The following is a 12464-nucleotide window of genomic DNA, read 5'->3' on the forward strand; positions in this document are numbered from 1 at the left end:
AAAATATTCTTCACTATGGGTATTTTTCACTGAAAAAAGTTCACAAATGTAAATATGAAACAGTATTTTTTTTCATTTGTACCCATTATTGTAAGGATAGAGTATTACACATATGACTATGATATCAAATAAGTATATGATAAAATCTGTAAAAAGAAAAAAAAACTTTATTGTGCTGTGTTGATGTATATTTTGGTTGGTATTTATAAAAAAGCAGAAAATTATAAAAATGTTAAAAAACCGCTAGCAGTTTCAGCAACAGTGGGTGTGTTCAAAACAATTTTTCACAAAAACAAGCCTGGTGACCTATTGTTTTTATTTGTTCATTGTTTTCAGCACAAATTTTCCTATCATATATGTGAATTTAAAAAAATTCTATGAAAGAAAAAAAACCCATAGGAATTCTCTTTAATTTGTTAAAATATGACTGCTGAAATAAAAACAAATAAATAAATAGATAATTAAAAAATGTAAAATGATAAAAAAATGAAATAAAATAAATTTCATATTTTACCAATTTGAAAATTCATCCGCTCCTGAAACATCCGAACACAACAATACAGCAGCCATACTGAATTCAACTTAGAAAATTTTTGTCGATATTCTGATATTATTATAAACAACTGAAAGTAAAATAACTGTAACTTGCGTAAAAAATAAAATCACCCACTTGAATAAATCAGATTTTGCTTTATTTCAACATTTTTAAACAATTGACTTCGACGACTACATGTCACTAGCGCTGAAAATTTCACATCAAGTTCCAGACTCAGTCAGAAAGATTTTAAAGTTTAATCACTTAATTCACACTGTTCCAAGAATAATAATTAATACAAACACCTTTCCTTCTTCTTAGTAAAATAGATGTCTTAAATCAGGCATAAATCAAGAATAAGTATAAAAAAAAACCTTTCCTAAAATTGATCCATGTGAACATTGTGATTACACAATGACTTCTATTGTCTTTGCGATGAAAGAAGAAACAGGAATACTTGATCACATTACTAGTTGAGATTACAGAATCTGTTTAGAACATTAAAACTGGTCTCTGTAATAAAGTTCAAAATCTTAGTATTGATATCAGGTCAATGGTTTGATATAACAAATCAGGCAAGTGATATCAGGCACTTTACTACCCTCCCCCCCCCCCCCCCCCCCCCCCCCCCCCCCCGTCTTGGAAATATTCAACTTCCGAAATGCACTGAGTTTCAAAACTTGCATTTTAGTTCATTAAATCATGAAAAAAACACTCTGAAATCGAAAGAAACAATCTGCTTTCATAGATACTTTCACTTCAAAGAGAGTTAATTAAATTAATTAAAATGTACATAATTTTACAAACGACAAAAGCACATATTTCGAACAGGAATCGTAATCTATTTAATGTTTATGTCTGTTCCTTCAATAAATACTAACAGACTATCTAAAAAGTGAAAAATGTCAAACGGTCTTGCTTAAATGTGACTGTCCACTTCCAATTTTGAAAAAAAAAAAAAAAAAAAAAAACAACAAGAAACAAAAAAAAAAAACAAAAAAAAAAAACAACAACAAAAAATACTCACAAAGAAGACATATATATCACATAAGAAACATCGAGAGTAATTAAAAAATTTACGTATTTTCGCCTGAAAGTGATAATTGAGAGGCATTCTTAAAGATATTTCAACGCGCATTTTCTATCATTTTCAACAACGTTATATACGTTATTTATTTTGTATTTATTTCTCTGATTTTCCCCCAACAGTCTCAAATTCTATATCACATTGTTTACATATAATGTCTAACCCTTTTCTTAACGTGAAAGATAAACTCTTTAATCCTTGATGACCACTAATTTCCAGGTCTCCTCCAGTCAACATTGACACCGCTAAACATGTAAGACCACACGATGGATCAGGTGTGCAAATAATGGCACCGCTATCACCGTTCCTAGAGAAAACACCCTTCAAATCACGCGATTTGATTTCATCAGATTCAGTTACACTATGAATATCTCTAACATATACCAAAGTATTTGGATCAGCATGAGTGTGTCCTTCTGCTCTAGATTCTTTGACATCTGGTGTAAACTTCAGCTCCTGTGGAGGAGTTATTGGATTCTGCTTGTTTGCATATGTATCTTTTGCATTAACTTTGACAAAAGAATCTTTTTCTTGTATTTCATCATTCAGATCTAAGATGTCGACCTCCTTCGAAACTTGTGTCATAGTCGCTTCATCAACGTAAAGGGCTGCGTTCAGTTTCATGTTTCTCATATTGCTGTCAATGTGTATTTCGTTCCGGCCTATGCTAGGAAGCGCGTCATCTTTTATGGTATAATTGTAACCTTTGAGATTTTCATTTTGATGAACTTCATCTGTTTTCATTTCGTATCCGGGACGTTTATTTGCTCTGTGTAACAATTCTGTCGCTGCCTGGCTTGAATATTCTAACAATTGCTCGTCTGTTTGATTAACATCGACTGACAATTTAGCAACTGTTTGGGTAGTACTGTCTGTCAGTTTTCTAAACGTTTGACAGGCAGTGTTTGGTGATTTTGAGACTGCCATTCTTTTAAATTGTATTGTTTTTGAGACATCTGAACTTAGAGTTTGTGTGATGGTCTGGCTATCACTTTTGTTTGGTAGCAGGATCGTCTGAATTCCAATTACTGACGATTTTGAGACGGTCTGCCATGCACCGCTTGACGATTGTTTGTATTGCTGACTTGCAGTGCTTGATGAATGCGCGACCATTTCGTTCAAATTGGTAGTCTTGAGACTCTCAGTATGTGAACATTGTGCGAATGAATGACTTTCAGTGAATGAAACTCGTGCGCCATACTGACGTTGGGTGTCTGAGGATCTTGTGACAGACTCACATTCGATGTTTGAAGATTGTTTGATTGACTGAATTTCGGTGTCTGAAGATCGTGCAACAGACTGAAATTCGGTGGCTGAACATCGTGCACCAGACTGACATTCAGTGTCTGACAGAGCGACTGATTGATGTGTACTGTTGGACTGTTGTTCGGCTGTCTCATTTGATTTGTTGGACGATCGTGTGTCGATTTGATTCCCACTACGAAATGGATTTGTTTTTCTTGGACTTACACCACTCTTCCGCAGTTGACTTGCAATGATTGGCGGTTGACCGATATCCTGACTTGCAGTCGACGATAGAGCGACTACGTTGTTTGCGTCGGAAGGTAGTTGCGAGTCAGTCTGTCCTTTAGATCGTTTAACTAACTGACTTGCGCCACTCGATAATTGTGCAACTGCTCGATTTGCAGTGCTTGACGGGGCTCTTCGTACCGAGGTAAACACATTCGTAATATACTCGAGCTTTTTATCTGCCGCTAAAGGATCAATTACTATGAGGTAACTACGAGCTTTTGAGTCAAATAAACTGTAGTTCTCACACAATATTGTACCTTCCGTTACTCCAGTTGCCGCACCAAATTTATAAACATAACGCCCGGTCAGATCATTTGTTTTCTCATGCGATACCTTCACTTTTGTTACACGTGTCATTTCTTTTTCTAAATAGTTCTTATATTTCTCTTGTAAGGTCGGAGTAACTTCAACCGCAGCTATATCAATAAATGAAGCGGTACTGTTTTCCATTCCTTTTCGATATTTACCAAAAAGTTCTTTTTCTTTTCCGTTATCCGTATAAACATTTCCGTCTACACCGACAACATGCAAACACGTAAGGCCGTACAACCTTTTCTTTTTCTCCCTAGAGAAAACGTATCCTCCTATCGTTCCAAATGTGAAGTTACCCTCTTCTTTTGTTGGGCTGAGTAATCGATCACCTGGTTCAAAAGAGCCTTTAGCTACCTCCGGTTTCCTAGAGATACATTTTACTGTGTAGGGCAGATAGTAACAATTCTTTTTTAACTGTTCCGCTATTTCAGTTTTAATAAGTTCCAGATTTTGCGTTCCATTTTCTGTGATTGTAGTGGATATGTTCTTGTCGTCGTCATATCCCCTTGTTTTGTTGTCTTCGCCGTTTGAGGTTTGCATATCCGTATCTGCCTGTCTTGAGTTATCGTCTTTGCCGTCAGAATGTATGGTATGCTCTTTTTCCTCGTCTGTCATGAGGTTTACATCATGGCTTCCCTCGAGTTTGCCATATACTGTTTCAAGATTATAATCACAGCGGCTTGCTGTGGTGTTTTCACTGCTAAAATTTAAACTTTGCAAATCCGTTTCAGTTGGTTTCGAGTTATCGGTATTGTCAGATTCCATTTCGTTCGTTTCTGCTTTATCTTCAATATGGCTTAGATCAAGATGAACCTCCAGTTTGCCATATATTGTTCCCAGACCATAAACACCTTGTATGCTAAAATAATAAGTTTTGATATATCACATGTGTTTTTCTTTTGAATTCCAATAACAAAATATATATAATTCAAAGGGACTCAATTTCAGAATTTTGTAGTATTCACGACGTTGTTTCATATAGTAAGAGCAGAATAATTGCTAAAGATATTTATTGTATTAAAAAGAAATATTGTACATAAATTCTATATGACAGATTGCTTTGCTGCTTCATATTGGGTCTTATTTTATAGATTTAATATGTATCACAGTGCCGTGTTACCTCCATAAAATACCTCCAAATACCTGGAAAAAGTGTTGTTATATCCTTTCACTTATGATCATGGAGTCAAAATTATGTATAATAGAATTTCGCTGCAGGTGGTGCTAGGGGGCGAGAGAGGTATTGCGAAGTTCATTACCTCTATGAACAGACTCCGTCAAACCCAGTCTGCTACTACTGTGCTTATTTGCAGTCTATGATTCCAAAGGATACTCTTACAGACTTTATACACTGAACAGCAGTCTTTAAGTGCCGTGTATTGACCACAAATAATCTCCCCTATGATTTTATGTTTGCGGTCCTTCGGAATTACGGAGTCCTTTCAAGTATCTGTACATAGAGTACGTTTCATATCCCCCATAGACAGACTCAGAGAAATCGAATTTCCACTTATTGTTCTGGGTTTCATTCTTTTCTGAGAAGGATATTTTCACAGATTTTATTTTTTGAATTAATACAGAGATCAGTTTCAAAGAATTATACAAAAAATACTGAAAATGTTTTGTTGTGTATTATGCCGATTTTTGACGGTATATGGTTATCCACGTTTACGGCGGATTATTACCCCGTATAACCTGTACATTGTACTGCCGTTTTCTCAGAAAGTTACTGACAACTTCCCATTGTAATTGAGAGATTGGAGACGTTCTATGCATACCCTGCAAGTGTTATTTAGATATGAAACGCTACTTAATAATATTATTATCCCATATTCAATAAGGCAAAGAGTGTTTTCATTAAACCAAAAAGTACAATCAATATTACTTACGACAGGAGGTTGTCTCTAAGATCATCACTTATTTCAGCTGGAACTGACTCTTTTCCGGCAACAGCTGCAAGTCCTAAATTTGTCTGCTTTATATAACCATTTGTTTCAAACAGCATCTTTTTAGTTACCAATGAAAGACGCTGCATACCTGAAAACTTCTTTTCGACGTCTTCAAAAGTCGATTTCATGTCTTCCTGAAGCGGATATAAGAGGAAAATAAATTTGCCATTCTTATTTTCGTCGAGAGCTTTCTCAATCTTACTCAGGTGATACCGAGTATTCCTGGAAACAGAATCAACCAAAGCTTCTTCAAACTCTATTTCATGTAGTAATCTATTACAAACCCATAGTTGCTGATTGTATTTCCTTGCAAATACAGGAACTGCTGCACATCTTATCACGTGACACAAGTGATGGAGGACGCGGTAGGTAAATGTCTCATCCACTATTTCTATTCCATTTGTCAGATCTCTTAAATCTTTCAGTCTTTGAAAATTCTGTAGAAAATCACGAATTGCTTTTACGACTCCATCCGATTTATTTACATCCCCGGTAAATTCGTTGCGTATGTTGTCGTCTGATTCAAAACTTTGTAGAAATGAACTGATCTTTGAAAATCCATCTGTAATTTTTTCTTCAAGTTTATCCGATATTCGTTTTTGCAGAACGCTAGCTTTAGATCTAATGAGTATATCCTCTTGTCGCAGACCCTGTTTTCCTTGTTCAAGAATAGCATTTTTGAACTCGTAAATCGCTTCCTCTGAGAAAATGCTTTTAGTGTCACACTTGAGTAATAGAACAGAACATGGATGGGAAACCTTTTGTGCAAATTCAATAACCGCAGTGGTATTCTAAAATTAAAAGTATACAGTTTTTAGGATTTATGTTATAGCTTGTTTGCGTTCTACCTACGTTTCTAAATGATCTTAAAGTATTTTAGATATTTGAGGAAATTCTTCCTGTGAAAGCTACTGTTCAGAAACTGTTAGTTAAATCAACAAGATTATATTGGTAATAACAGCACATCATTATGCATAAACACTTGAGCAAATTCTTTATAAGAGTATTTGTATTTTCTAACATTTATATATGCCTCCATAGGTTTAAATTCACTTTACATGATAAATCAAACATAAGCTGTTGTGTATGTTCGGTCAAACTATTTGTCTATCCTGATCTTTTCAATTTTCACTCTTTTAGGCAAACTGGAAAAATGAGGTTATATGATAAAGTAAGAACCATATATTTAGTAGTATGGATTGTTTAAGGAACATCTTAAAATCAATATAAACAATGTGCAAAATTTGACTTGTGATGTCTAATTTTGGACAGATGAACTCTCTCGGTAAATGGATCTTACCCTTAGTGCCTGCTCGTCGAGACTTTCGAGATCGATGTGGCAAACAACAACGCTTAACTGTGCATCTTCATGTTTCTGTGATTCTTTAGCATCATGTGTTTGTGTTTTTCTGTCATCAGATATCACCAACGTTGCGTCGTCAATATCCTCTTTTCCTATCACTGTAATTTGTAGACCACTATCAAAATCAGACCTGATTTTTTCCAGCACTTTTTCTACACTGTTTTCTCTGAAACTTTCCGGCAGAGCTCCTTGAAATAAAAAATGATAGCATATTAACCTGAAAATAAATTCTATGAACATCTTTAAGGTTTTTTGGAGGATCGAAATTCGACAAAATTAAAACAAATGCTACCCATACTAGCTAAAATAAGCAAAACCATAATAAATCATAATATGTTCTTGCTTGAAATGCAAGTGTGAATATTCATCAATAAACAGAAAATGCAGAACAAATGCTATTTCAATTTATTTGAAATCGTAGCGTGTACATTAATTGTGTTTTGTTTATCTTTGTTTATCTTTGTGTTATATTTTTATAGGCTTATCGTATGTTCGACTGCCGTTCCACCTCAGTCGAGTCTTAATTTGTGAGAATACCATTGTCTTATACAACAGTAGCTATATAACCGTGAACAATATAATAAGTATTATTTTAACCTGAGCGTAATGGCCCTATACTTGAAATAATGCCATTATTCCAAAAGGGATGAAAATGGCAGTACAACCATACAAGCCCACTTCCACAAACATCCACAGTTTGTTATAACTGTCAATATCCTTTAAATGTTACAGGTATATAAATTATAACGTGGGGATTCTAAGGTTCATCACTGTATATTGAGCCGTGACTTTACATTAAAATTATAGAGTATTCCTGGTTGTGGCGGTGTGTGATAATATAAATTAATGTAGTAATGAATGTTTAAGAAATTATAATCGTTAAAACTGTGTCATCTGATGGAACCACTTGATGGCTCAGAACATGCAAGTAAAATGGTATAATATACCAATTAGATTGGTCGGTCAGAAGTTCGAATCCTTCTCCGCTTGTGTTATTGTATGTTTTGGATGTTGTTACAAATTGGCTATGTATTCGTGATAGTTTACAATAAAGCAGGAAAATGGGCGAAAAAGTATTCTTAATGTTGAAATACCGCACTGAAGATAATTTTAAGACCACATTAAAACTGACTGACGGTGAAGATGACACTAATAATACTCAAAGACAGGTACAACATGTAAACTTCGACTTGAAAAAAAAATGAAATAAAACTGACATGCTATAAATAGTTAAAGACTGTAAAGATATAAAACGAAATAGAATGTAAAAAATCTCTTTAATTCTGATAGACTGAAAACAAATGAAAATAAATACCGTACAAACTTAAAGTAATGTTAAGGTATTAGGCCCCTAATAGTAATGTTTAAGAAATGGCATTTGCTTGGTATATTCTTACAGTTGACCGTGCTTTACATTGTGTTGCAAATTTTTAAAAACTTTTACCGTGCCGTTTTTTTATAAATTTTGTATAATTAATGGTATTTCCTCAAGCTCAAGTGGGGACAAATTTCAAAGTGACGGCCTTTACCTAAAACGTTTACTGAGAATTCATTTTACCATTATGTTTTATGAAAGAAACATCAAACTATTGGCAAACATATATAAAACTTAAAATAAAACTGTCAATATCATCTTTTAGGGTGCCTCAAGTAAACGGGTTTAATGTGACAGAACTCTAACTCCAACATTGAAAAATTAAGGTCGAATGCTGTGAGTCTGTTTTGAATTTTGCCCGCTTCATTCAAAAATAACCTTGGGGCAGAAATAAAACCTACCTACATTTCTTCCACAATATGGAATTTAAAGATTGAAGGCAAAATAAAGAACTTTTACCGTATGTATCTCAGTATTTTTAAAGATGTCTAACTCTACCCCTTCTGTTGCAGAGGTAAATTCACTTTGAACAGCAAGAAATCGCTTATCAAATGATTTTTCCCCATTTTATGCAATACATCATTAACAAGTCTTGAAAGAAGTGAAAACTTACTAAAAAAAATGGAAAATAAGGAAAAAAAATTTGGCCCCAGTGGGGTTTGAACCTACGCCCCCCTGAAAATTGCAGTCAAGGTAGGTTTATGGTAAGAATTGAATACTCTTCAAAAGAAGGTACTCTATTATGGGCCTAATACCTTAAATAAAATCCTGGGCTGTAACTGAAGTCATAGACGAAATTTAGCGCATTTTGTTTTCAATGAATTTCAACAATACCTATTATAGGCATGCATCATTATATGACCTATAAATAAACAATATTCCATTGATACGGGACACGATCATCGAAGAAAATTACATTTCATATTAAATGGGTCTATGTTTTTCTCCAATATATTTTTTATGGTCTAAATATAGAGCTTTATTCGTACTACTGCGTACTTTAAACAAAAAAACAACAAAAGAAAATAATACCGATTACCATTCAATATTATAATTCATCAATTAATCAGTCATCATAACCATTATTAATAATCCTATTTAATTAATCATCATCATATTATATTATTATTATCGTCATTATTATTATTATTATTATTAAAGGTCTTTTTAATATAGGTTTGTTAGTAATCACAAGTTAAAGAATGTTCAAATGATTATAAATAGTTTGATAAAATATGTTAGGTCACTCGATAGTGTTAGTCATGCTACTGAAATTTAATATCAGCTACCTGAAGGCGGTGGGATTGGTTGGGGTAATTTTGAAAACAAAAACAAAAAACTAATCGGTTTTGAAATCCTATCAATCATAAAAACACTATGTTAAGTTTCCAAAGTCTTCCATAGGGACGGATTCAGGTGCATTAACTTAATAGAAATATCCATCCACTGAATAATTAATATTTCAAAGCGCAAGGGGAATATCGAACCCCTTTGTATCGATAACGATAATTAATGATGCGTGAGTTTTAGCATTAATTTCAAAGTAGTTTAATCCTCTAGTACTACAAAATTTTAAATATATATACTTTTTCAGTGAAATATTGCATTCGAAATTTGAAACATATGATTATGCCATATCAATAGGGAAGCTGTTTTATAAGTCGGCATCAACAAATTATAAAGACAAACCTATTATTCGGTTGAATCTTACAAGTAGATCATTAAATCGTTTCTGGAAATAATGTATCCGTGGGTAGACCTCCCAGGAGGAAAACACATGTTGATATGTTGGATAGACACTCATCTAGAAAATATAAAAACAAGATTTTATAACATAAACCGGTAATTCAATGATATTTTATTATTTATAAATGTAATATCATGCGATAAATACAAGACATATATCTAAAATATGCCCTTAAGTTCAGATAATTATACAGAATATAAATCCCACGTATATTTAGACTTTTTCCGATTCGAAGGCTTTGTGAAACTATTATTACTCATATACCATTGTATTTTTTTTTGATGAAAAGGTGGTTTAATTTACTATTCAAATCAAGGTATATGTAGAATAAAATGATACAACTTTTGACTTAATATTACTTTTAAAAAATCAGCATTCAGGATTAAAAACAAACAAAAAGATTTACCTTGCTTATATCCTTGTCACATATGATTTAAACTTAAAGCGCATTTCGAAATTCGGAAATACCAATCTATTTTTAGTTAAAAAGACGCATAACCACCTGCTCTTATTTAAATAGACTACCAGAGGCGTAGATTGATACGCACGTCAATAAGGGCGTATTTCCCTAATCATTATCAATTGTTTTATCTTAAAGCTGTACGGTAGCTCTGCATGTAAGAGTCAGTGTAGAATTTGACTAAACACTGAATGTTCAAAACCTCAGAATATACTTAGAAAATTCGGCAATTAATAATAATGAAAAAATAAATCGACTGGGTTGTGTGCTCGATTTATTTTTGTTAGATTGGGTCAAAATTCAGCTAACATCAGGTTAAGGAAAATTCTGGAAACAAAAGTCCTCCAATCGATATTGTTTATGTACAACCTATGCTTTTATGAGCCGCACCATGAGAAAACAAACCAAGTGGCTTTGCAACAAGCATGGATCCCGACCAGCCTGCGCATCCGTGCAGTCTGGTTAGGATCCATTCTGTTATTGCAACTGGAGAAACCATTTGCGAACAGCATGGATCCTGACCAGACTGCGCGTATGCGCAAGCTGGTCTGGATCTATGCCGATCGCAAAGCCACTATGTTAGTTTTCGCATGATGTGGCTCATATGTTTGCGATGAACATAATTATGCGATTACCTTTAGAAATTAAAGGTTGTCTGTCCATATTGAAGTATTTACTAATGAACACATACTTTTAAATAGATCGTTTTAATATAAACACTTGAGCGTCAACGCATTATTTATGGTTGTGATACCGTGTGCACAAATGCGTGCTAATTATATTTGATAATGAACCCCCTACTGTAATGACATGCAGATAATATTGTTGCGCGCGGTAATGCGCACATCGTAAAGAAGTTTTAATTCCGTTTATCCTTATTTTTAAATCTCTTAAGAACAGGGTGACGTCAAGTTTTGGAGGTACATTATCTTATTTTTATTTCCAATGTCTTTGAAAATGATCGTCACTTGGTCACGGTGAGGATTTGTTAGAGTCTCTGTCTTAAATCAAACAGATTGAAAAATCGTGTTTTTTTTTTCTTTGCTCTGATATCTGAAATAAGAACTTAATCTGATTTATAAGGAGGTCGCAATAATTATTCTCCGGATTGCGGCGTCACGGGTTCGATCCCCGATCCATGTGTAATTACGATTTGATAAAAGGCATTGTGTCCTCCCCCTCTGATTCTTGTGGGGATGTTAGCAATTACTTGCGAAGAACAGGTACAGAACCAATGATCATTGGTTAGGTTAACCGCCCGCCGCAAAATAACTAAAATAATGTTGAAACTCGGCGTTAAATCGAAAACAACAACAACAAAACCTGATCACATATATATTTATATATTACTCTAAGAACTTCATCCATTTATTCTACATCTACTGCAATGTATGTCTTGTATTCTGTCCTTAATTCTGTTTTAATTACAGATTTTATCTCTTGTACACAGGAATTCATTTATCAGATAGAATTGGCGTCTTATTTTAAAAGAAACAAGCAGAGTTAAACAGCTTCCCTATAGTAATTAAGTTGAAATACCATGCATGCTCAACAGAATTATTTTAAGTCGGCAAGTCATAAGCTCTTAATATAAATGATAGTACTTAATAGGTAATCATGCAGATAATGGCGGAAAGAAACAAAATCCTCCATTTATTTCCTGTTAAAGTAGCATTTCTAGTTCATGTTTTATGTAAAAGCCAGTTCCTGATTTTATTACAATGTGGACCTATAGTTGACATTTGAATGGCATTTTCAAGGAGAGTCGTTTTTGTTTGATTTTTATTTATAGAAATGCAAACAAACCTTATTACTCATGTGTTAATACTTACATTTAGCTGTCAGTTTGGAAGATATTCCATAGTGTTGACCTGTTATACAAGAAATATCACTTCGAAGATACATGACGCCTACCTTTCTTCTTTTTTGTGGTTTAAGAACATAGGGCGAGTAATTCTTTTTTAACATGGGCCTGGCTATTTGTTACAGCCCTCTGAAAATTGTTAATTTTACACAGAACATATAGCAAAATTATTTGCTACTTTAGTCTTTTACAACCAATTATATCTATATGTCATAACAGCAGTTCCAACGCAAATTACA

The 12464-nt window shown here is 33.7% G+C and overlaps 1 protein-coding gene across 1 annotated transcript; it reads right to left on the minus strand.

The window, feature by feature from the left end:
- Nucleotides 1-1257: 1257 nt before the first annotated feature.
- LOC123544461 (uncharacterized) lies at nt 1258-10351 on the minus strand. The gene is made up of 5 exons (XM_045330533.2): nt 10308-10351; nt 9844-9958; nt 6717-6967; nt 5357-6207; nt 1258-4326 (listed from the first exon to the last, which is right to left on the minus strand). Exons 2-5 carry the CDS (start codon nt 9956-9958, stop codon nt 1719-1721), a joined length of 3825 nt encoding a protein of 1274 aa, XP_045186468.2. The 5' UTR covers nt 10308-10351; the 3' UTR covers nt 1258-1718.
- Nucleotides 10352-12464: the final 2113 nt, after the last annotated feature.

Source organism: Mercenaria mercenaria, unplaced genomic scaffold, assembly GCF_021730395.1.
Source record: "Mercenaria mercenaria strain notata unplaced genomic scaffold, MADL_Memer_1 contig_700, whole genome shotgun sequence".
Taxonomy (NCBI): Eukaryota; Metazoa; Mollusca; class Bivalvia; order Venerida; family Veneridae; genus Mercenaria; species Mercenaria mercenaria.

What these genes read in the sequence shown, in the direction of transcription:
- LOC123544461 (XM_045330533.2), bottom strand. Translation starts at nt 9,958, where the DNA reads ATGAGTGTCTATCCAACATATCAACATGTGTTTTCCTCCTGGGAGGTC. An exon ending in AAGATTCAACCGAATAATAG is followed by an intron (nt 6,968 to 9,843) that starts GTTTGTCTTTAT and finishes TTTTATTTCAAG; the next exon opens with GAGCTCTGCCGGAAAGTTTC. An exon ending in TCGACGAGCAGGCACTAAGG is followed by an intron (nt 6,208 to 6,716) that starts GTAAGATCCATT and finishes TTTTAATTTTAG; the next exon opens with AATACCACTGCGGTTATTGA.